This window comes from Corythoichthys intestinalis, chromosome 16 (genome assembly GCF_030265065.1).
Source record: "Corythoichthys intestinalis isolate RoL2023-P3 chromosome 16, ASM3026506v1, whole genome shotgun sequence".
NCBI lineage: Eukaryota > Metazoa > Chordata > Actinopteri > Syngnathiformes > Syngnathidae > Corythoichthys > Corythoichthys intestinalis.
The window spans coordinates 6,540,380-6,562,402 of NC_080410.1; the positions used below are offsets into that span (position 1 = coordinate 6,540,380).

General features: G+C 39.1%; 1 protein-coding gene and 1 long non-coding RNA gene across 2 annotated transcripts in view; one reads left to right on the plus strand and one right to left on the minus strand.

Moving 5' to 3' along the window:
- LOC130904501 (uncharacterized) overlaps positions 1-3,422 on the plus strand; it is a 35,816-nt gene extending 32,394 nt beyond the window's left edge. The window contains exons 4-5 of the long non-coding RNA XR_009060857.1: positions 2,115-2,157; positions 2,232-3,422. This is a non-coding gene — a long non-coding RNA (uncharacterized LOC130904501). The remainder of the gene's footprint in view (positions 1-2,114; positions 2,158-2,231) is intronic.
- A 1,419-nt stretch (positions 3,423-4,841) lies between these two features.
- On the minus strand, positions 4,842-14,690 carry rpain (RPA interacting protein). Its single transcript, XM_057817288.1, has 7 exons — positions 14,511-14,690; positions 14,248-14,427; positions 14,075-14,147; positions 9,424-9,538; positions 9,283-9,346; positions 5,188-5,328; positions 4,842-5,003 (listed from the first exon to the last, which is right to left on the minus strand). Exons 1-7 carry the CDS (start codon positions 14,580-14,582, stop codon positions 4,974-4,976), a joined length of 675 nt encoding a protein of 224 aa, XP_057673271.1. The 5' UTR covers positions 14,583-14,690; the 3' UTR covers positions 4,842-4,973.
- Between the last annotated feature and the right edge of the window lie 7,333 nt (positions 14,691-22,023).

Here is a 22,023-nt window from a genome sequence, read left to right on the forward strand (position 1 = left end):
AAGTATTTGGTCAATACCAAAAGTTCATCTCAATACTTTGTTATGTACCCTTTGTTGGCAATAACGGAGGCCAAACGTTTTCTGTTACTCTTCACAAGCTTTTCACTGTTGTTGGTATTTTGGCCCATTCCTCCATGCAGATCTCCTCTTGCCTGGTATACCAGACTCACCCCTGTTTCAGCCATTGAGTCTGGCGACCGTCCGGCGGATCAAATTCCGAGGGCGGAGCAAGCCACAGCAAACAGACGGCGGAGTGGACCAATCAGCGTCGAGCAGACGTGACGTTGTTAAAGCAACACGTAATTAGCGTGAGCGGAGAATGGAGAAGTTTATTCAACATGGCTAGCGCGAGCCATGTTGACTGTTGTCAATTACTTGTTTCGATGTATTTTTGGTCATTTAAAACTGGTTTTACCGCGGATTGGAACATATTCTTGGCTCTCCCGTTCACCATCCGTGTGGTTGTAGAGACGACTTTTGGCGCGCAAGAGTGACGTTACTCGTTAAGAACATGCCACGCAAATAAATGAATCTGATTGGACGATTGATTTTGTACCTTGCTCGACGGGCCGTTAATGGGCTGGGTCCCAGACTATTTCTCACAGTGTTTGAAAAATACAGGGAGAATAGTCTGGCTGTGCCAGGCAAGATCTCCTCTAGAGCAGTGATGTTTTGGGGCTGTCGTTGGGCAACACGGACTTTCAACTCCCTTCACAGATTTGGATTGGGAGATCACAGGGTTGAGATCTGGAGACTTGCTAGGCCACTTCAGGACCTTGAAATGCTTCTTACGAAGCCACTCCTTTGTTGCTCTGGCTGTGTGTTTGGGATAATTGTCATGATGAAAGACACAGCACTTCAATGCCTTTGCTGATGGAAGGAGATTTTTATTCAAAATCTGTCAATACATGGCCCCATTCATTCTTTCCTTTACACAGATCAGTCATCCTGGTCCCTCTGCAGAAAAACAGCCCAAAAGCATGATGTTTCCACCCCCGTGCTTCACAGTGGGTAAGGTGCAATTCAGTATTCTTTTTCCTCCAAACATGAGAACCTGTGTTTCTACTAAAAAGTTCTATTTTGGTTTTCATCTGACCATAACACATTCTCCCAGTCCTCTTCTGGATCATCCAAATGCTCTCCAGCGAACCGCAGACGGGCCTGGACGTGTACTTTCTTCTGCAGGGGGACACATCTGGCAGTGCAGAATTTGGGTCCCTGGCGGCACATTATGTTACTGATAGTAAGTAGCCTTTGTTACTGTGGTTCCAGCTCTCAGTAGGTCATTCACTAGGTCCCCGCGTGTGGTTCTGGGATTTTTGCTCACCGTTCTTGTTATCATTTTGACGCAACGGGGTGAGGAGGGAGTTGAAAGTCTGTGTTGCCCAACGACAGCCCCAAAACACTGCTCTAGAGGAGATCTGCATGTAGGAATGTGCCAAAATACCAGCAACGGTGTGTGAAAAGCTTGTGAAGAGTTACAGAAAACATTTGGCCTCCGTTATTGCCAACAAAGGGTATATAACAAAGTATTGAGATGAACTTGGTATTGACCAAATACTTCTTTTCCACCATGATTTGCAAATAAATTCTTTAAAAATCAAACAATGTGATTTTCTGTTTTTTTCCCCACATTCTGTCTCTCATGGTTGAAGTTTACCCATGTTGAAAATTACAGGCCTCTCTAATATTTTCAAGTGGGAGAACTTGCACAATTAGTGGTTGACTAAATATTTGCCCCACTGTATACATACTGTATATATAGTTTTTGCTTAACCCTGGAACACTAAACCTGGGTGATCTTCACCCATACAGTCATTGTCATGTGATTTTTATTGTGTTGCTGCTGTCTTAGTTACATGGGTTCCTGGGTAGCTTCAAGCTTCTCACTGATGTCATTAATGGTATATTTGTTTCCTTCCTCCAAGCTATAGTTTTTTCAAGAGGCATGCGTTCGGGTGATTTTCACCCGACGTTAGTGATAGAGAGTAAATATTGTATGAGTGAAATTTACCCGATGTTAGTGTTAGTGTGTTTAATTCAGACGCTCTTTACACTTTTCAAGAGAAACAACATTCAGACTGGCCGCATACTCTGCCCCATTTCATCCACAGATGCCATTCTGCTTCAAGCTTGGTTACTCTGGCATGCTAACAAGTGAGTAACACGTAGCCAATGTTAATTTACATCTTTAATTGTTAGCTGAGCAGATTTCTTTTGTTTTCAACTAGAGCAAAGCTTTTAGCTAGCTAGCTAGCTACAAGTGAAGTTGTAGCACTCAGGGAGTGAGAAAAAAGATGTCCAGAAAACCAGTAAAATACCTGACAGAGAAGGAAATACAAGATCTTCTGTTCAGGGAAAGCAGTGATGAAGATGTTGATCATGTGGAAGCAGAGGTGATGTATGACAGTGACAGTGATAGAGACTATATACCAGAATCAAGTGATGATGATGAGGAGGATGATAGTGATTGCATTGAGCCTAGCACTTCAGGTCATAAGAGAAAAAAAATACGACATCGTGAGTGTGGTGACCATACCACCAGACAAATGGTCGACCAGTGTGCCCTCGCCATTACTACCCTGCCTGTACCGACTGCATGTAAGACATAAGGCAAGTTAGAGACGTCCTATAATTTGCATCAATTAGTATAATGACCATGAATAAACATCACTTAATGCTAATTTCCAAGGAAATGCATATATTCAATAAAATTCGGTAATTTTTCCCCTCTCAAAAAATGCCATTTTTTGTCTCTCTCTCTCTCAGTTGTCAGTGATGCAGGAAGACTGTGCCTTCACCAGACTAGGCTCACATGTCCCAGGAATGGGTGGACCAAAGAGCAAGTTCTAAGCTCCATTATCTTTTTTGTTAGGAAATGTTTCATTAAGGACTTCCTGATTTTTCAAAAATTTTGCTGCCTTTTTAAAGGGTACCCCATGGTACCTCTTTTTTATTTTATGTGTTATTGTAAATTGGTAAAATAAAGAAGAGTACTACAATTTGGCATAGTTTTTCCACTTTTAACAGAAATTGATGAAAACTGTAATTTATCGGGGATAATATATCGGGTAAAACATACCCAACGTTAGTGATGGAGTAACTAATTTAACATTAGTGTTCTAGGGTTAAGCTATTATGTTTTTTTCTTTTCGTAATTTAGTTTATAGGTATATTTAGCAGTTTTTTTGTGGGGATATGTGTTTGAACAATTTGTTAAGAGCATTGTAAAAAAATGTTAGCATTTTATAGCATTCAAACTAGCGACTTTTGCTATGCAAGTTAGCAAATTGTTTTGTTGTACAGTACTTGGATCATTTCTTTTTCAGACCGTTTGAGGCTAAGGTCAGGTATTTTTAAATGACAGTGCATAGTTTGAATAAACACTTGGCAATTTTATTTTGTTTCCGGTAGAAAACACAGACAAGGCTGAAAAAGCAGTTTGTGCTCTTGCACCCCTCTTTAAAATAAACTGCTGTACAGTATGTTAAGCCAAAAGAACGGTTGTGTTTAATAGAACAATATGTCTATATGCTGCTATGGCAGTTTCATGGCGCATTAAGCCCCCAAACTATTTTAATTTGTCCATTTTACCCTGGAGAACCCCATTTACAGACACTGCGCAACCGCTTTGTTTCAACCAAGCCATAAAAAGCCATTAAATGTATTATTTGAAATGTCTCATTTTTAGCTTAGAATCATTAGTTGATGTCCAATAGTTAAAAAAAAAACTTTAGAAAATTATTCATTTGCATATTTTAAACTTTTAAACAAATTACGTCACAATGAAAAAAATGGTGTCTGTAAAAAAGTCACAGATATCTACCTCATAACTATTGCTTGATTGTATTTTTTTGATTTGTCGCATTTTCCCCGATATTTCAGATGATAATCGATCAAAAAGAAAACCTTGACCACTCCTTGATGTCGGCAATTTCTGCATCGCGGCCCTTGTTATTTTACCATGTTTCACCCATAAAATCTCCCAAAAGTCCAGCTGTGGCCATTCACAGCCGTGTCTTGACACTCATTGATACATGCTACACGGAGTTTTTGGATCAAAGTACGCAATAATGTTTTGTTAAAATTATGATGTCTTTAATTATGCGCTCTCATTCTCTCAATTCCAGTAAGGGTTTAAAAAAATAAATAAAAATGCAATGTTTTCCCCAAAAAAATTTTCCCCCAGAAAATTTTGATTTTAAGCTTTCCAATGATGTATCACACATGCATAAAGGACAATTTTGAAATTTGGCCTAATTAGGGGTCTCAGAGCGGAACTTAAGTGTGTTCCGCCATTCATATTTAATGTTCTTTTAAAAGTTCAATTTTAGCAAGGCTTTTGTTTTTACATCTCCTAAAATTTATTCTGCAACGCATTAAATGTTCCTTGTCGGATTACTCTATCATAATTGATAGCTGCAGTCCTAGCCCAATCTATTTTGACTTGGAAAATGGCAGCGATTGTTGATTAGCTAGTTTCCCGATTGATTTTTTGTTAAGACCTGTAAATATGCCAATGCAGTAATCCAATTTACTAAGAATGAATAAATGGATGGATGAAGAAGTCAGAAGACATGACTTCTTAACTCAATGGCTGCCTTTGACAACGCTAGACATCCAATCCATTTGAAGTGGGACATCATTCACAAACGAACAAATGTTCATTCGCTGCCACCCTCCAACTTCAAATAGATTGTACGTCTACCAGTGATAAACTCATTTGAAAAGTTTTAATTCATACAGGCCATAATATTAACTCATTGGCTGCGATTGATATATCGTGATAGCCGTCCAATCCAATTTGAAGTGGGAGGGCAGGCAGCCAATGAAAGAACAGTCATTCTCTACCACCGTCTCAGTTTAAATGGATGGACTTCTGCAGAAGATAAACTCAAAAGTCTAAATCGAAAAGTAGCCTTTATTTACACAAAGATTTACATGAGTATAAATAAAAAGTAGTCTTCCAAAAATCATAGGACGATGGAGAGGAAGTCACATGTCTGAAAACAGAGCAAATACAAAACTGCATTGGCAAAGTGGTCAAAAAACCCCCAAAAAAACATCATGCACAGGGAGCCATTGGTTAACAATCAGATAGTCGACCAGAGAACCTGAGGATCCCTGCATGCATGAGTTTGGTTAATAGAAGTGAATGCATTTTCAAAGTTTGGAGAAGTGCTATACCTTGCAGCTTATCAGCAGGTTGGGAGAGGACTCGACATTGGGAGCCAATGAAAAAACAGGATTAGAGGAACATCCTTCCATGTGCTCCAAAACTCTGGATTCGAGAAGCTGCCGTAGGACATCTGCGGTAATGTTCTTCATCTGAAGTCGGGGTAGAAAATGACAAAGTGTAAGCAAAAGTATCACATTTCTTTTAACCCTTTACAGGGCAGGTGACTATTTAAGGGAATGTTGAAAAAGCTCAAATATAATTATTTGATCACGATGTCGTTTTTATGATAAAAATTATTGTGGTTACAAAATATTTTGTTAATAAAAACTAGGGCTGTCAGAATTATTACGTTAACGGGCGGTAATTAATTTTTTAAATCACGTTAAAATATTTGACGCATTTAATGCATATGCCCCGCTCAAACAGATTAAAATGACAGCACAGTGTCATGTCCATTTGTTACTTGTGTTTTGTCGCCCTACGCTGGCGCTTGGGTGCAACTGATTTTATGGGTTTCAGCACCATGAGTATTGTGTAATTATTGACATCAACAATGGCGAGCTACTAGTTTACTTTTCTCTTGAAAATTTTACAAATTTTATTAAACCGAAAACATTAAGACGAGTTTAATATAAAATTTCTATAACTTGTACTAACATTTATCTTTTATGAACTACAAGTCTTTCTATCCATGGATTACTTTAACAAAATGTTAATAATGTTAATGCCATCTTGTTGATTTATTGTTATAATAAACAAAAACAGTACTTATGTACAGTATGTTGAATGTATATATCCGTCTTGTGTCTTATCTTTCCATTCCAACAATAATTTACATAAAAATATGGCATATTTTATAGATGGTATGAATTGCGATTAATTCATTTTTAAGCTGTGATTAGCTCGATTAAAAAATTTTATCATTTGACAGCCCATAAAAAAACTAAATTTACTAGAAAATGCACTTTCTGAAGAAATTGCATGGGGATGCTTTTTTCCACTGGTTGATAAACTCTCGTGACTTCTTGTTGATTTTGGGTCATTTCAGGGTGACTTCCTTGTGTATTTTGATCCTTTCCTGTTGATTTTGGGTCATTTCTGGGTGACAACTGGTTCTAGCGACTTCCAGTTGATTTTGGTTTACAGTACTGCCTTTTCACTTCCCTATAATTTTCGGAAGGGATGTCCCCCAGCCGATAGAAAATCGGGAAGAGCGCACCATTTTTCAAAGGATTGGAATCGGATTTTTTAAGAGCTGAACAGTAACAAAATAATCAAGAAATACAATGGCATTGCCAAAAGAAATAAAAATATGTGCTGATTATACCCTGCAATACTCCCAAAAAAAGCGGAAGAGGAAGTACTGTAAACAGTACAGTACCGTAACATGTTTGGAACCTTTGTTCAAAACAAAACAAAAAATTCTGTACCGGATCTGGACTTGGTTTCGGTATATTTTCAAAACCAAGTGACTGGGACTCAGGTGCAAAAATATGCGATCGGGACATCCCTCATTCTGGGATCATTTCTTATTGATTTTGGGAAGTTTCTAGTTGACTGCCGGTTATAGTCTTTCCTGTGGATTTGCTGAGATTTTTGGGCATTTCTTGTTTCAGTGATTTCCTTTTTTATTTTGATCATTTCCTGTTGATTTTGGAGTATTGTCAGGTCACTTCTTGTTGATTTTTTAGCATTTCCATGAAAAACAAACTCTGGTTATGCCCCCCTCAATTATTAAAGTTGATTATATCACAGGAGAATGATTGCAGTATTACCGTATTTTTACGGCCATAAGGCGCACCTAAAGTAAAAAGTGTGTGTATGTGTAAAGGTGTGCCTAAAGATTTGGTGTGACTATTGCGTGGACAAAGTACCAAAATGTGTCTGTCTGACTGACTGAGCAATTTTTGAAAAGGCAGACTTAAGTGAGAGCGGCATGAAAACCTTAAAGGTAGAAGGTTGCATGTGATAGTGACGTGCCCCTAGTTAAAAAGTATAACTAACCTTAGTTTTGCTCCTGCTGCCTTTAAAATACATTTTTAAAAATGCTTGCGTGCATGCTAGCGTGCAGTGTTGGCCAAAAATATTGGCACCCCTGCAATTCTGGCAGATAATGCTGAATTTCTCCCAGAAAATGATTGCAATTACAAATCCTTTGGTAGTAATATGTATTTGGCTTGCAATGAAAAAACACGAAAGAGAAAGGAGAAAAAAATTACATCATTATCATTTTACACAAAACTCCAAAAATTATGCGGACAAAAGTATTGGCCCTTTGAAAAATTGTGACCTCCTCTAATTTGTGTAATTAACAGCACCTGTTACTTACCTGTGGCACATAACAGGTGATGGCAATGACTAAATCATATTTGCAGCCAGTTAAAATGGAATAAAGTTGACTCAACCTCTGTCCTGTGTCCTTGTGAGTACCACATTTAGCATGGAGAAAAGAAAGAAGACCAAAGAACTGTCTGAGGACTTCAGAACCAAAATTGTGAGGAAGCATGGGCAATCTCAAAGCCACAAATCTCATCTCCAAAGACCTGAATGTTCCCGTGTTTACCGTGTGCAGTGTTATCAATAAGTGTAAAGCCCATGGCACTGTGGCTAACCTCCCTAGATGTGGATGGAAAAGAACCCGTACTATCCGTCGGCGTCTGAATGACAAAGGACGCTATTGTAGGATACCCAGGAAGACCCCACTTCTGACCCAGAGACATAAAAAAGCCAAGCTGAAGTTTGCTGAAACTTACCTGAGAAAGCCAAAATTGTTTTGGAAGAATGTTCTCTGGTCAGATGAGACAAAAGTAGAGCTTTTTGGGAACAGGCATCATCAAAGAGTTTACAGGAAAAAAACAAGGCCTTTAAAGAAAAGAACACGGTCCCCACAGTCAAACATGGCGAAGGTTTCCTGATGTTTTGGGGTTGCTTTGCTACCTATGGCACTGGACTGGTTGACCTTGTGCATGGTATTATGAAGTCTGAAGACTACCAACAAATTTTGCAGCATAGGCCTAATGTAGGGCCCAGTGTGAGAAAGCTGGGTCTCCCTCAGAGGTCACGGGTCTTCCAGCAAGACAATGACCCAAACACACACTTCAAAAAGCACTAGAAAATGGTTTGAGAGAAAGCACTGAAGACTTCTTAAGTGGCCAGCAATGAGTCCAGACCTGAATCCCATAGAACACCTGTAAGGGGATCTGAAAATGGCAGTTTGTAGAAGGCACTCTTCAAATCTCAGAGACCTGGAGCAGTTGGCCAAAGAAGAATGATCTGAAATTCCAGCAGAGCATTGTAAGAAACTCATTGATGGATACCGGTTGTTCGCAGTTATTTTGTCTGAAGGTTGTGCTACCAAGTATTAGGCTGAAGGTGCCAATACGTTTGTCCAGCCCATTTTTGGAGTTTTGTGTAAAATGATAATGATTTAATTTTTCTTTTACATTGTCTTTTGTGTTTTTTCATTGCAAGCAAAATAAATGAGGATATTACTACCAAAGCATTTGTAATTGTAATCATTTTCTGGGAGAAATAGAGCATTATCTGACAGAATTGCAGGGGCGCCAATACTTTTGGCCAGCACTGTACGTGTTACAGACGGCAAAAAATGCGGTGTGCCTTTTGTGTGTGTGTGTGTTAAATACAAAAATATAACTCGAAAGTGAACCTGTGCCTTTTAATATGGTGTGTCCTATGCTCCCGAAATTACGGTATCTTTTTTATTAAGTTTAAAAAAAAAAAAAAAATTGTAAGTAGTTTTACCTTCTATTGAAAAAAATAAAAAGGAACTATGTTTACGTAGTTTTTTAAAATTAATAACAGCGTATTTGCCATCAATTCAATGCCTGACAAATGTTGATAACGATAAAGAGGTCGGGCTCCAAAAGCTCATGTTTTTGTGTGTGGCTTGACGTCTGATCCATGACTGGGAGGAATGGCTGTAAATACTGCTTTATTTTATTTTATTTTTTATTTTAAACGAATACCAATTTGCCCTCCCAGTTAAAATGAATTGGACGTCTAGCGCCATCAATGGGACCCCTTGAGTGCCAATAGAAGTGGTGAAATATACAGTCTATTTTGTTGCCATAGTGTATACAAACCTCTGTATTTATGTAGAGGCCACATGAGCAGGAGATGAAATGACTGTTGATGTTCAAGTAATTCCTAGCAGACATTATATGTAGGTCAGTCCTTAAAAACTCAAGAGTCCTCAGTGATCAACAAGAACATGTTTTACTTACGTGTGACATATTGGACAAATCACCTTGGCTGCTTCTTCCAACCCTTCCATAACATACGATACGTATTGCTGCTCAATTTGTTGGTTCCTCTCATACTCTTCAATGATAGACATTTCTGACACATAAGAGCAGATAATCAATATCAATTCCAACACTCAGAAGACTAATATAAAAAATAATGATAACGCAAGTTTACTTTAAGAATCTATTTTCTACGGAAAAGTGAAATTAATGTAAAACAAATATTGACAAAAACTTACAAAAAGGGAAAATCTAGCAAAGCAAATATATTTAGTATAGAGGCCCCCTTGCCGAGTTGCACTTCGAAATTCACGGTTTCAGTTATTTGCGAGGTTTCAAAAAGTATTCATGAAAAAAATAAATATATGCGTTGTTTCATTTTGAGGCACGAGAGAAAATGGTTCGCAGCAAAACATACTGTAAACTAGTGATGGGTCCCGCAAGACCAATGCAATCCCTGCGACTGTGCGCATACCGCTACGAGGAAATCACATGACCGATGCATGAACTGCGTCGACACAGCCAAGAAGCTGCAAACTGTGTTTAAATGGAAGCGTGTCTGTCAACGCGTTGACAGTTTATTTTCCATTTAAAAATAGTACTTTACAGTATATGTGACACACACAAAATGTAAATAAATACCATTTACTTCAATCTGTTTAATTTTTTTTGAGGGGGTGGGGGGCTTAAATACTACTTCGGGGTTTTTAACTTTTTGCGGGACGTTTTGGTCCCCATTATCCGCGAAAAACAAGAGATTACTGTACATTCAAACTGATTGAACATTATGCTTTCTGAAGAATATCCACGAATTCAAACTTAAACTGAACGTAGAATGTGTTTACCCCGTCCTGATTTTTATTTTGTTTACAAATAAACAACCATTCCGTCTCAAGTAAGGGCGGGCAATATGGCCTAAAAATAACACCTTCGGTATAAAGTTCGATTTCAGAGTTTTTACTTTTTTTTTCCTCTCTGCCCAAATTTTCTATGGGGAAAAAAAAGACAAAGCTCCAAACAAAACATGTAAAAAGTAGGGCTGTCAAATTTATCACGTTAACGGGCGGCAATTAATTTTTTAAATTAATCACGTTAAACTATTCAACGCAATTAACGCATGCGTGGAACGACCCACTCACGCATTGCCGCAAACAGACTACAAAAGCGCTGTTTTGCGTATATACAGATCTAAAAGACAGCGTCAAGTGAATAGAGTAGATACAAGAATACATTGGGGCTGTGCTAATAATTTTTTTTTTTTTTTTTTTTTTTTTTTTTTTTTTTTTTAAACCTGTCCTGTTCAGCTGTTTGACACAGAGAATGGAAGTCTAAGTGCCCGGATTCTGAACAGTTTTAATGTTTCACATTGAGAGTCTGACATACTCCCATTGTGATCATTCAAAATACCTTTTTATTATGACAAAGCAGCGAACAGGAAGGGATTATGGGGGGACAGAAGAAAAGAAATACAAGAGAAGAAAGAAAAGAAACACATACACAAACAACAACAAGAAATACATTGAACATCTAAACTAGTTACTAATATGCTGGTGCTATCGTCAGCGAGATGTATTTCCGGTTTACACCATGTGGGGGCCTATTGGCCAGTGAAAGAGGAGAATGGGGGTGGGGGTGTCTATAAGACTATAAACTAAGTGATTGAAAGGGGTAGAGTGTACACAAATCAGTTCTGTGATCTAGAACCCAGTAATCGTGTGAATCTCTTATGAGTGAAAGCCCGTTGGCGACCAACCCTACGCCGCCGCATCGCCAATCCCGGCACCGGAACCCCCAACCCGAGCATGCCCTACCACATCCAGCAGCACGCAAGCCCCACCGGGCGCGCGACAGCCACGCAGACGGGCGGAGAGACCGCGCGGGCACCAACCCAGGGCCACGGCCCACACCCAGCCAGCCCGGGGAGGGAGGGCGGGCGGGGGGGCGGGGGGATCCATGCGCAGCCCATCCCTCCTCCAACCGCCCAGCAAAGGAGCCACCGTCACCCCCCCCCGGGACCCAGGGTGGTCCCCCGGGCCACCCGCACGCCCATCAACCGGCCTTCAGGGATGGCAGGAGGGGACGCATCACCAACCCCCACGCCTACACCCACCCCCGCCCGCCCACCCGGACCACGAGCCACAGCCCCCCAACCGGCACGGCACGCCACGGGACCCCCAGCGGCCCACCAAGCCCCAGGCAAGGCAGGGCCCCCCGCCGGTGCAGGCGACACCCCGCTGATACACCGGCGCCCAGCCAGCGACCCGCGACGGCGCGCAGGGCGGACGCCCAGCCAGAGAAGAGAGGGGAAGGCGGAGGCAGGAGAACGCCCAGGGACTGCCATGGGGCGACGCAAGATCGGAGACCCGACCCCCCAACCCACTCCCGCGGCCGGCAGCCGAGGCAGAGGGGAGGCCACACCCCGGGAGCCACGCCATATAGAAAAAGTGTGGGACCCACCTACCACCCTATTACTGTGGCTGCCAGGTTCCCGACTGGCTGTGCTAATAATTGGTAAAAGCCTTGACATCTCTTCCACACAACTACATCTATCGTAGGAAGTGAGGTGGGGAAGACTGACAGGAGTTTCTTTTTCGTAACACCCTGTCTTGCTCCCAATGCAGAGAAGATATACTATTTGCAGCCACCCCACACAGTCATGGTTGCACTACTTCCCATCATGCATTTGGGCAGAACAGTTAAGTCGCTACAGTATCATTTACTGAAAGCTCAACAAATACACTAGATGGCAATACTTAGTCACAATATACAAACTCACATTTATCCTGTAAGAATTACAAGTCTTTCTATCAGTGGATCCCTGTCACAGAAAGAATGTTAATAATGTTAATGCCATCTTGTGGATTTATTGTTGTAATAAACAAATACAGTACTTATGTACAGTATGCTGAATGTATATATCCGTCTTGTCTGATCTTTCCATTCCAACAATAATTTACAGAAAAATATGGCCTATTTTAGAGATGGTTTGAATTGCGATTAATTACGATGAATTAATTTTTAAGTTGTGATTAACTCGATTAAAAATTTTAATCATTTGACAGCCCCAGTAAAAAGGTATACAAATATTTCATCATAAAATTTTGTGTAGTACAAATGTGGGCTACAGTACAACCAAAAATGAACCAAAAATGTCATGTACATGTACTAGTATGTGGATGCCAAGTCTTAATTACACAAATATTATTTCTGAATTTTTCATCATTACTTGTATACATTTTCTGTATATATAAGTATAATGACAAATTAGTAAAATGTTAACAACAAATAATACAAATAGAGGCAGTCGGACATCCGGGCATTAATGACGTCACCGGCCACAACAAAGCGTCGCCATATTGAAAACGGGGCTAAAGACGAGTCACAAGCAGTTGCTCTGTCGTGCATTGTAATACAAACGAGTTGAACTTTCGTCTTATTTGTGTGTTTTTTCTGTTAGAATGACTAAAAGTTGCTGTGTTGCGGGTTGTCACACAAGAAAGAGTTCGGAGCCGCATTTGAAGTTCTTTATTCTTCCTCGTGAGAGGAAGAGAAACAAATGGCTGAAAGCAATTAATCGAGGAACAGTAAAAGAAGACGGTTCCGTGGACTATTCTCGCCTGTCGGAACCTAAATCCAAGCACATTTAGGTTTGCAGCCGACATTTTATTACTGTTGAGTTTAATCGATTATATTTTGCCCCAATTAGCTGCTAGGATTCAATCGACTAGGCAGTGGTTATTATTACCGTAACCGGCAACTCGCAAAGCGTTATTTTTCTTTTGCCGTGAACTGCTCTGATCAGTCAATCGGTATATTATTGGCCTGGTGGGAATTGGTTATTTTGCCGTGACATGTTCACGGCTAAATAACGCGAAGATAATGCGAGGCCAATTACCGGTTACGGCAGAAATAATCACTTCGTATATACTACCAATTTTCTCAGTTCCACACAGTACATATTCCACGTAATTGATAAAGGTTAACTTACTGGGTGACTTTATGAGGTAGTTGTAGATGTTTCCGAACTCCAATGCAGGCCATTCCTTTGTTTATCCAGCTATCAGCTGCGACTTTGTATGGGCAGCTTTGTAAGCCAATAAACGCTAATTTTAAATTGTATCGCCTCCTCGCGTCTGTCGGCAGTGACTCGTGATAATAGTAAGCCGCAGTAGTAAAAAGACGCAAAACACACCTGAAATATATGAATTTCAGACGTTTGTCTATGGAATGCTTAGCTGTGCGTACCCCCTTCACAAAATGGCGACACGTTGCTAAGCGAGGTGACGTCATCGTGACATCACGCCAACTTTCTCCATACACTTAAAAGGGCATGAAGATAACATTTTCAAAAGTTCTTTTTTTAAACGTTTTGAATGAATAAAATTAAAGCTTGCAATTAAGTCTTTGGTATTCAGTCTTGTCTATTTTTTTATTCAAATAAATGAAATTAAAATATGAAAAAAAAATTCTTTAATTTAAAACTGGCGTATAAACATTTTAAAGAAAATGAAAATATTAGCGTTTTAGTCTTTTTAAATATAAGATCTACCGTTTCTTCTATTTCTTTTTTTTTTTTCTTTATCTCGAGAGAAAATATTAGAATTTTGGTTGCTAGAGTGCAAAACATTACCGTGAGATTGGAGCTCCTGCTGGATTTCTTCGAAAAATGCCTGTTCATCACATTCCTTCATATCCGTGTGCACCTGTTGAGAAAAAAAATAAAGTTTAAAAGTGTACATTGTGGAATTTGGAGGCCATCATATATTTATGAAAAAAGACAAGCATTGAAGATGGAGTGTTTACCTCAGCAATGCCATCGGAGCCCCAAAGGGATGGCAATCTCCGATTCTCTGACTGTAGAACAATCCACTCCTTCTCCATGACCTCCTGGGCAATGTAGGACGCTGTGGGATCATCGCCACCAGTCTTTCGATATCTGTCAAGCAACCTCGCCCGGCTACCATCTAACCTATCAACGCAGCGCTGTTGAAAATGAAACGAGAACATAAAAAAAACATCGTTTATTCACAATGACGATGTAACTTAAAGATAGCAAATTATAGTACCTTGCGGAATACTTCCTTCCATGGCGGGGTTGTTGCTTTATAAAGCGAGCGATGTCTTTGCAAAGAGTCCATTTGAAATTTTACAAAACAACACCACGAAACAGCTTGCCGATAACTCGCATGTCAGTACGCTAATAACTCCCGCAAAAACAAACTAGAGCCTCTTTTAATACGTAGGACAGGAAGTGACGTATGGGGGCAGCGCATTGCATTGTGGGACAAGAAAGTTGCTATGCATCATAGTTATTAAATATATATATACACCAATATAGTATATAGTGTATAGGCGTACTTTCATGTAGTTAGTCTAGCTCTCTCTCTATACACACTGCGGTCCGCAGTCTATAACTGCAACCGTGTATAGGCGTACTTTCATGTAGTCAGTCTAGCCAGGTGTTGTGCCGAAAAATAGCCGCCCCGCGTGAAATGTCCCCCCTGACGGGAACGCTTATTTATAACGCTTTATTGAGCGTTTATTTTATTTATTTATTTATTTTGTTATTGAGCGCCCACACGTCACTCGTACAGCTTTTTTTTAACCAGTCGATGGACATGGAAACGATTTTTTTGTACCGTGAATATATGTTTTTTTTTTTTTTTTTTACTCTGCTTGAACTAATAAATGTCATACCTGTGTGATTGTCATTGAGATATGGTCGTGAAAACCTGTAGACGAATACATTTCTGTTCAAAGATGGTTATGCAGCCCAGTCCACGATTTGTTACTAGAATAAAGTACTAGTATTTTGTCTAATTTATTTATTTAAAACTGATTTTGCAGTCGTAAAGCCATTACTGTAATGCGTCTATGAAAACATTTGATGTTTTCACCTCAATAAAGCGTTATAAATAATCGTTCCCGTCAGGGGGGACATTTCACGTGGGGCGGCTATTTTTCGGCACAACACCTGTGCTAGCTATTTTGGTGCCCTAGGCATAAATGCTTTGTGGCATAATGCGATAATAGGAGCAATTTTAACAACTTTAACGGTTGATTCACAACATGAAATGACTTCTAAACATAGCAAAGATTACAATCTAGTTATCACAATATCCGCAATACCCCTGTGTCTAGTTAAGTTAAAGGTACAGAATTGAGTTTAGGTCCTATTGTCCCAAAAACCCTTTGAACTTCACGTAGTACAGTAAATGAATTCTTCCCGCCACCGTACCAACAGCAGGCGTGGTTTGGAGGGGCGTAGTTTGTATGAGGCGTGGTTTTTAGCGTGGCTGCGGCTGCAGTCAGACCCTTCTCGCGCTGTGAGCCAACCAGGACTTCCGTTCTCACTAAAATAAATTTAAAAGAGGCATTGATACGAATGGCGTACCGCAAGCAACACATCACTTTTGCTCATTAATATTCATGACGTTAGCAATTGTTGCTAGGCGGGTCAACCTCCCGTTTGTCCCCAACAGTAAATGAATGGAAATATTGTACGAATGAGATGTTTACTGAGCCAAACCTACCAATTCTATCCAAAAATGAAGTCCCTGGTGCCAAATTCACTGGTAAAGATGTGGAACAACATGCAAATGTTCAGTTAAAGAGATGGCTTGAGTGTCGACGGCTGAAAAAGAGCCGACCTGATCCAGAGTTAGCTTTTTTATCGACACCTTTTTCTTGTGTGCATTGCTTTACGCCACTGACAATGATATGCCCCTCTTTCAACAATCTATCCTTTACCACCGTATGCCCTGCCTTTAATATATATTATATCCTCTGGTTGTCTTACGTCTCTGACTGTTCTTTGGGGCAATTTACATTGCTATTTTTGTGTCGTGATAGTGAATGCTTTTCGGTGACAGCCAAGGAACACTTTTTTTTTTTTTTTTATTAATAGCAAATCTTAATTCTATAAATTATTTACACTTCCCCCTACTAAAGTTGTTTTTTTTTTTTTTTTACAACAGAAAAGATAAAAGTGGCAGTCAAATACATTGTCAGACAAAGGCAGCATGGCAAAACGCCACGCCAAAAAAATAAGTAAAAATATCAAAATGGCTTACCTCTTTGTCCTCTGTATGACCCTGGCACCCAACAAAATGTTTACTGCATATGCAATGTGAATGGCTTCACCTTGCTGGCGTTAAAGGGCAACTGAAGAGCTTTTCGGATTTCGTTCTTGAATGTTTTACTCGGTTGAATTGTATTAAATGCATCATTTGCTGTCTCAAAAAGTCACATTAAAAAAATAAAAATAAATAATTGACCGCATAGTTTTTGAGTTATGGCCATAGCAACACCTTAGCAACAAGGAACGCGCCGCCCTGCCGACCGCTACCTGATGACGTAGCTTCCAGGGAGCCTCGCCACCACTCTGAACACGGAAATATAGCACCACGCTATCCTCGCCATGTATTGCAAACATTTTCTGGGTTTTACTCGCAAGATTCGTCATGCTATCTCGATGTGTAGCGATGAATTGCTCACAGGAAGACTCGAGACTCTATGAGTGGTCCAAAAAAACTTCTCCTGCAAAGGTTTGGACCGTTTTTGTGAGCATGCATACAGGTCCCCAATCGGCTCATTGTTTACATCATTTCAGCGACGACAACTTTGAAAGCCTACAACAATTCAACCTTGGTTTTACAAAGACGTAAGTAGACCCTTACTGGCTTTTCTGATTCTAAAATTTGATGCACTTCTGTTGATAAATGAGAGGGAATCCTACTGCCTGTTTGTTGAAGTGCGACATTTTTTGTTGTTGTTGTTGTCGCTGTTGGCCTGTCATAAGTAGATAGGTTTGCTGACAGGTCATCTACTCATGTGATTTTATTACTATATCAATAAGTATTATGTAAATTAAAATGTCCCCAGCACCAAATAGGTCCTTGGCTCGTTGTTTTTTGGCCTGTCACACGATAATTATAAAGCCTATATATACAACAATCCACCTGCCAGGCCCTGATGTACCAAGTACATCTCAATAAAACAATGACTATTGTACTACAGCATCAACATCAAGGTCTGCCTATTTGAAGAGGGAACAATAGCATCAAATAGATGCTGCTTTGACTGGGGCATTATTATTTGATCACCAAGATATTAGTAAAAATTATTAAATTAAAATTAGGATTCATCCTACATTTTCATGCTGCTGTGATTTTTTTTTTTCGTCTTCAGGAAGCCAAACATAAAAAATTAAGCGGCGGAAACCCTCAATACGATGAAAAAAGCATTGCAAGTCAGTCGCCACCCAGTTTCCCGAAATCAAGAGAGAGTGGGTCGAGTCATATGATGACCCAAGTGATGTGTTGTTCAGCGATGAAGACGGAAGAGATCCTGAGGCCTGCCAGATGCTGAATTTCTTCCGTCTGCGACATCAGATGACGATGACTTGGGAGAAATAAATGTAGCAAATTTTGATGAAATGAAATCATAAACTTGTCATACATACGGTACACATTTTTAAAGAAAAATCTAGTTACCTTGGTATTTCAATGATTTATTTTTGAATAGAGAACACTTAATGCTACAGAAAAGAGTAAATACATATGTTCCACTCTAAACTGCTTCTCAGTCTTTTGCCATGATCATTTTTCAATGTTGCGCTAGTCCGTGGCTATCCTAACTTTGTGTTGCTTGCTAAATTTATGTTCTTTGATGTGTGCCATTGTTTGCTTTGTATAACTTAGCTTTCTATGTTGTGTCACAATCTAACAGTGAAAGCTGATGCTGATTCAACATAAATCTGGGATCACTGTTATTATTGTGGCCAATTGAATATTGTTCCAGAATGCAATATAATTACAATATATTATATACCAGTAGAATACATTACAGTCAACAAAATATGTCAATGTTGTTTACAATTTATGGTTTTATTTTTTTAATGTAATTCATGGTCCTGTCAGTGCTTCAGCCTCCTCAAGTTTGGCTCTCACGTCTGGGATCTCCTGACAACACAGGCATTCTCTTGAAGGGTAATTACTTGAAGGTTTACAACAACACCTGGAAAATAAAATCGTTTTGTCATTTATTTGGAAAAATCAATAACATAAATCATTTATTTAGCCACATATGGGCTAGCTTTACCATATTTAGATGGGTAGGAGCTGTCCCATAACCTAATATCCAGTTTTAGCTATGTGGAGAGCATGGAAAATATATACAACCATGTAATCGCATTCTCTCAAATAGAAAAATCACGATGCTGGATTTAGGCTTACCACTCACTCTCCCGTTTGTGAAGTGTCGAGCTGTCAGTTGGCGTCATGACGACGTCTGCTGTGTCAAGTAAATCATCGTCATCTGACGCCTCAGGTTCAAACATGTAGGGATTAATTGTACATCATCTTTCCTGGGAGCCTTTGCCATCGATAGCGTCACGAAAGAGCGATCCTGAATGGTTACCTTTGGTGGAAATATCACGGATATCGTTGTTGCTGCTATGCTAGCTGTGGATACTAGTCTTCTGTTGCGTCGGGGAATTTACGTCACACTTCCGGGTTTGGGAAGGGACATTTAACGGAGTGCAAAAAAACTAAAAAAAAAACGCAAATTAACCTTGCAATTACATGTTGATAATGTCATGGTTGTTTTGACGAACTCGTCCAAAGTTTATATTCATAAAATTACACCAAAATCCAGAAAGCTCTTCAGTTTTCCTTTAAACTGGTCTTTTCAACGTCCGCACAAGTTGATGCATTCTTCATATTTTCCTCCGAGTTTTTGGTTTCGGGTAAGGTATGTAGAAAACATCCTTCATATGTCGTAATTTCTAGAGTCATTTCTAAAAGTTCCATAGCAGCAGTGTTTGATCGGCATGTTCTTTTTTTGAAAGATTACCGGAGAAAAGGAAAAGCAGCATGGAAAATGAATGAATGAATGAACAAGCAGAAATAACATGGGTTGTACTCAAGGACATGTCTATAATGTCCCACTTCCGCGTTACGACTGCGACGTCACTGTCTACAAATAGCATTTGTGCGGTATGATATTGTCCATTTTGTGGAGATCGTCCAGCCCACTTCTTTTGGGCTTTCTCTTTCTCCAAGAACCTTTGGAAGGAATTTTGCAATTTCATCATCAGAAAGTAGAATGTGGACTTCAAATGAAAAATCATGTTTTTGCTGATGTATTTTGTTACTTTTTTTGTGTGTGTGTCATTTCATGTTTTTTTCTTTTTTCATGTGTAAAATTGTAATAATTAAATAATAAAAGCAGAAAGGAAAAGAAGAAAAAAACAAACACACGTTCTCACTTGTCGAGCGTCTTGTGTCAGCCCTAATTGCTTTTTCACAACGTCAGAATCCGCCTAGTTATAGACAAGTTTACCTGAGCGAAAATTGGGCAGCACCAACTTGTTGAAGTAAACAAAGTTTCAAATCAAACTAGAGGAACCCACAAAAATCTCCAAAAATGGATTCAACGCAATGTAGATCAGACTGTTCTGTGCTTTGTTGTCTGAACTCCTGGAAGCGCCTGAATATATGCTTAGAAGTGGAATATTTTGAAAAGCATCCAGCTTCAAAGCGCCAGTGTGGATCCACCTTGCTAAACGGCTTAAATCGCCAGAAGCAAATTAAGAATTTGGCTCGCAGCTTTAGCCCTAAAAGATTGCATATTTGTTCTTATCACTTCTTTGATTGTTCGTGGACAAAATTCTAACAATCTGTGCAGCCTGTGTTAACATGGGGTGTAGATTGATATGCCGGCCACTTGAGTGACCAAAAAGAGGCGAAATTACAAATATTATTACAGCTGCCGAATGCAGACGGGCTGAAAGGGATTTTTTTGTTACAAGGAAATACTACAAGATAATTTTCACCTAGTTAGGTTATAGTTATGGTATTTTTAGCTTATCTCACATGTACATATAAACACAAATAGTATGTAATTGGTTTTTTTTAATTGCAGATAATGATGGCAATAAAATTTTTGGACAACATGATTTAATTTCTTGTTTTACTTAAAACAAGTGGTGCATGTGCAAATCAGGTCACTGAATCACAATGTATAAAATATAAAAAAGGTGGAACATAAATTGAGCCTTCCATCATCGAGGTAGAATGCACGTAGTCTTGATATATGTCCATCAACGTAAGTGTTGTTGTGAGGCACATCAAGCTGTCTTCCCTTGCCTAACTGCATTTTCCACCTGTAAACCAACGAACAAAACATGTAACACTTGAATTTATACATTTAGGGTAAAAAGCCCATGTATGTATGTAGTAGATGAGTGTTTGTTTTTCATTTATTCATCATTGAAGCCAATGCAGCGCTAATGATGTCTCAGCTGTGACGCAACACACAGAATTGTAGTCAAATTGAACATATTTGTACCTGCTATTGCTTTGTGGTGGCACTGTCTTGAAGATTTTTTTTTTTTTTTTAAATTCACACATTTATACAAATTACAAACAAAAAACAGGCTTACACATTTGCAACATTCTGACAAAAGAAAACCACAAATAACACTCTCCATCACAATAAACAGATACCTACTTGATTGCCATGTTTGTATTCATACAATCACACTCGCACGACACCACGCAACATACACCCACACACACCCACACACACAAACACTCAATCACAAGGCTTTACAAAAAAATATTAACTTTCTCAAACAATGAAACCAATTTGAAAGTTTTTTGCTGCTTGATCAACTTCAGAGATCTATACCATAGAAGAAACTCATTCATCAAATGTTTAAAACAACATTTTGTTTTAAAGAACCGGCATTTTTTAATTTAATATTTTCCAAGTAGTACAATCACATTAATAACATAAACCAAATCTTTATTTTTGCCCAAAACACCAAACTTAATAGAGTCTACTCTCCACGTTGAAAGATCAATTTCTTTGGACTGAAGCCAGCTCTGCATATCCTTCCAGAACAATTCCACTAGGTCACAATGAAAAAACAAATGATCAATATCCTCAATGTCATTTTCACAAAACACACAACAATTTGTCTGAAAATTAAATTGTATTTAGAATCTTAAATTGTACTTCCTTACATTTGGGTGGAACTGGAAGTGAAACATATCTTGTCCTGAAGTCCTTAATCTCCACCCTGTTAAAGTCCCTCAGAAAATATTGTCTTTTTGTTGGACCTGGAAGCAATTCCTGACTCAAAAGCATCCTTATAAACTAATTGCATTTAACATCACTTAAATTAAGACCTTGTATGCGGCGCTGTCTTAACCCAGGGGAGAAATTAGAGTGCAAAATACTTTCTCTGACCATCGAAATAAAGGTGAAGGAATAGCATTAATCATCCTATTAAATTGACTAATCGAACATTTAATATTGGATTTTGTGCAACACCCCTTATACTGTATTATACTCCCATTTCCATCCAGAAAATGAGCAATTGCCCAAACACCTTTTGCTTTCTACTCTTCTAAATAAATTGATTTCCTCTTCCACTGAATATATCGGTTGTTCCATATAGGTGTGTTACGTGGAGAAAAATTATGTTTGAAAATCCTCTTCCAATAGAGGAGCACTTGTTGATGAAAATCTGACAATTCTATCTGCAAAGAGCGGTCATCAAAGTCGCAG

Bases quoted from the DNA above. Each gene is read 5' to 3' on its own strand.
- rpain (XM_057817288.1), bottom strand. From the start codon at position 14,582: ATGGACTCTTTGCAAAGACATCGCTCGCTTTATAAAGCAACAACCCCG. The intron at 9,539-14,074 runs GTAATGTTTTGC...CTTATGTGTCAG, and splicing joins GCAGGAGCTCCAATCTCACG to AAATGTCTATCATTGAAGAG. The intron at 9,347-9,423 runs GTAAGTAAAACA...AATGTCTGCTAG, and splicing joins ATTTGTCCAATATGTCACAC to GAATTACTTGAACATCAACA.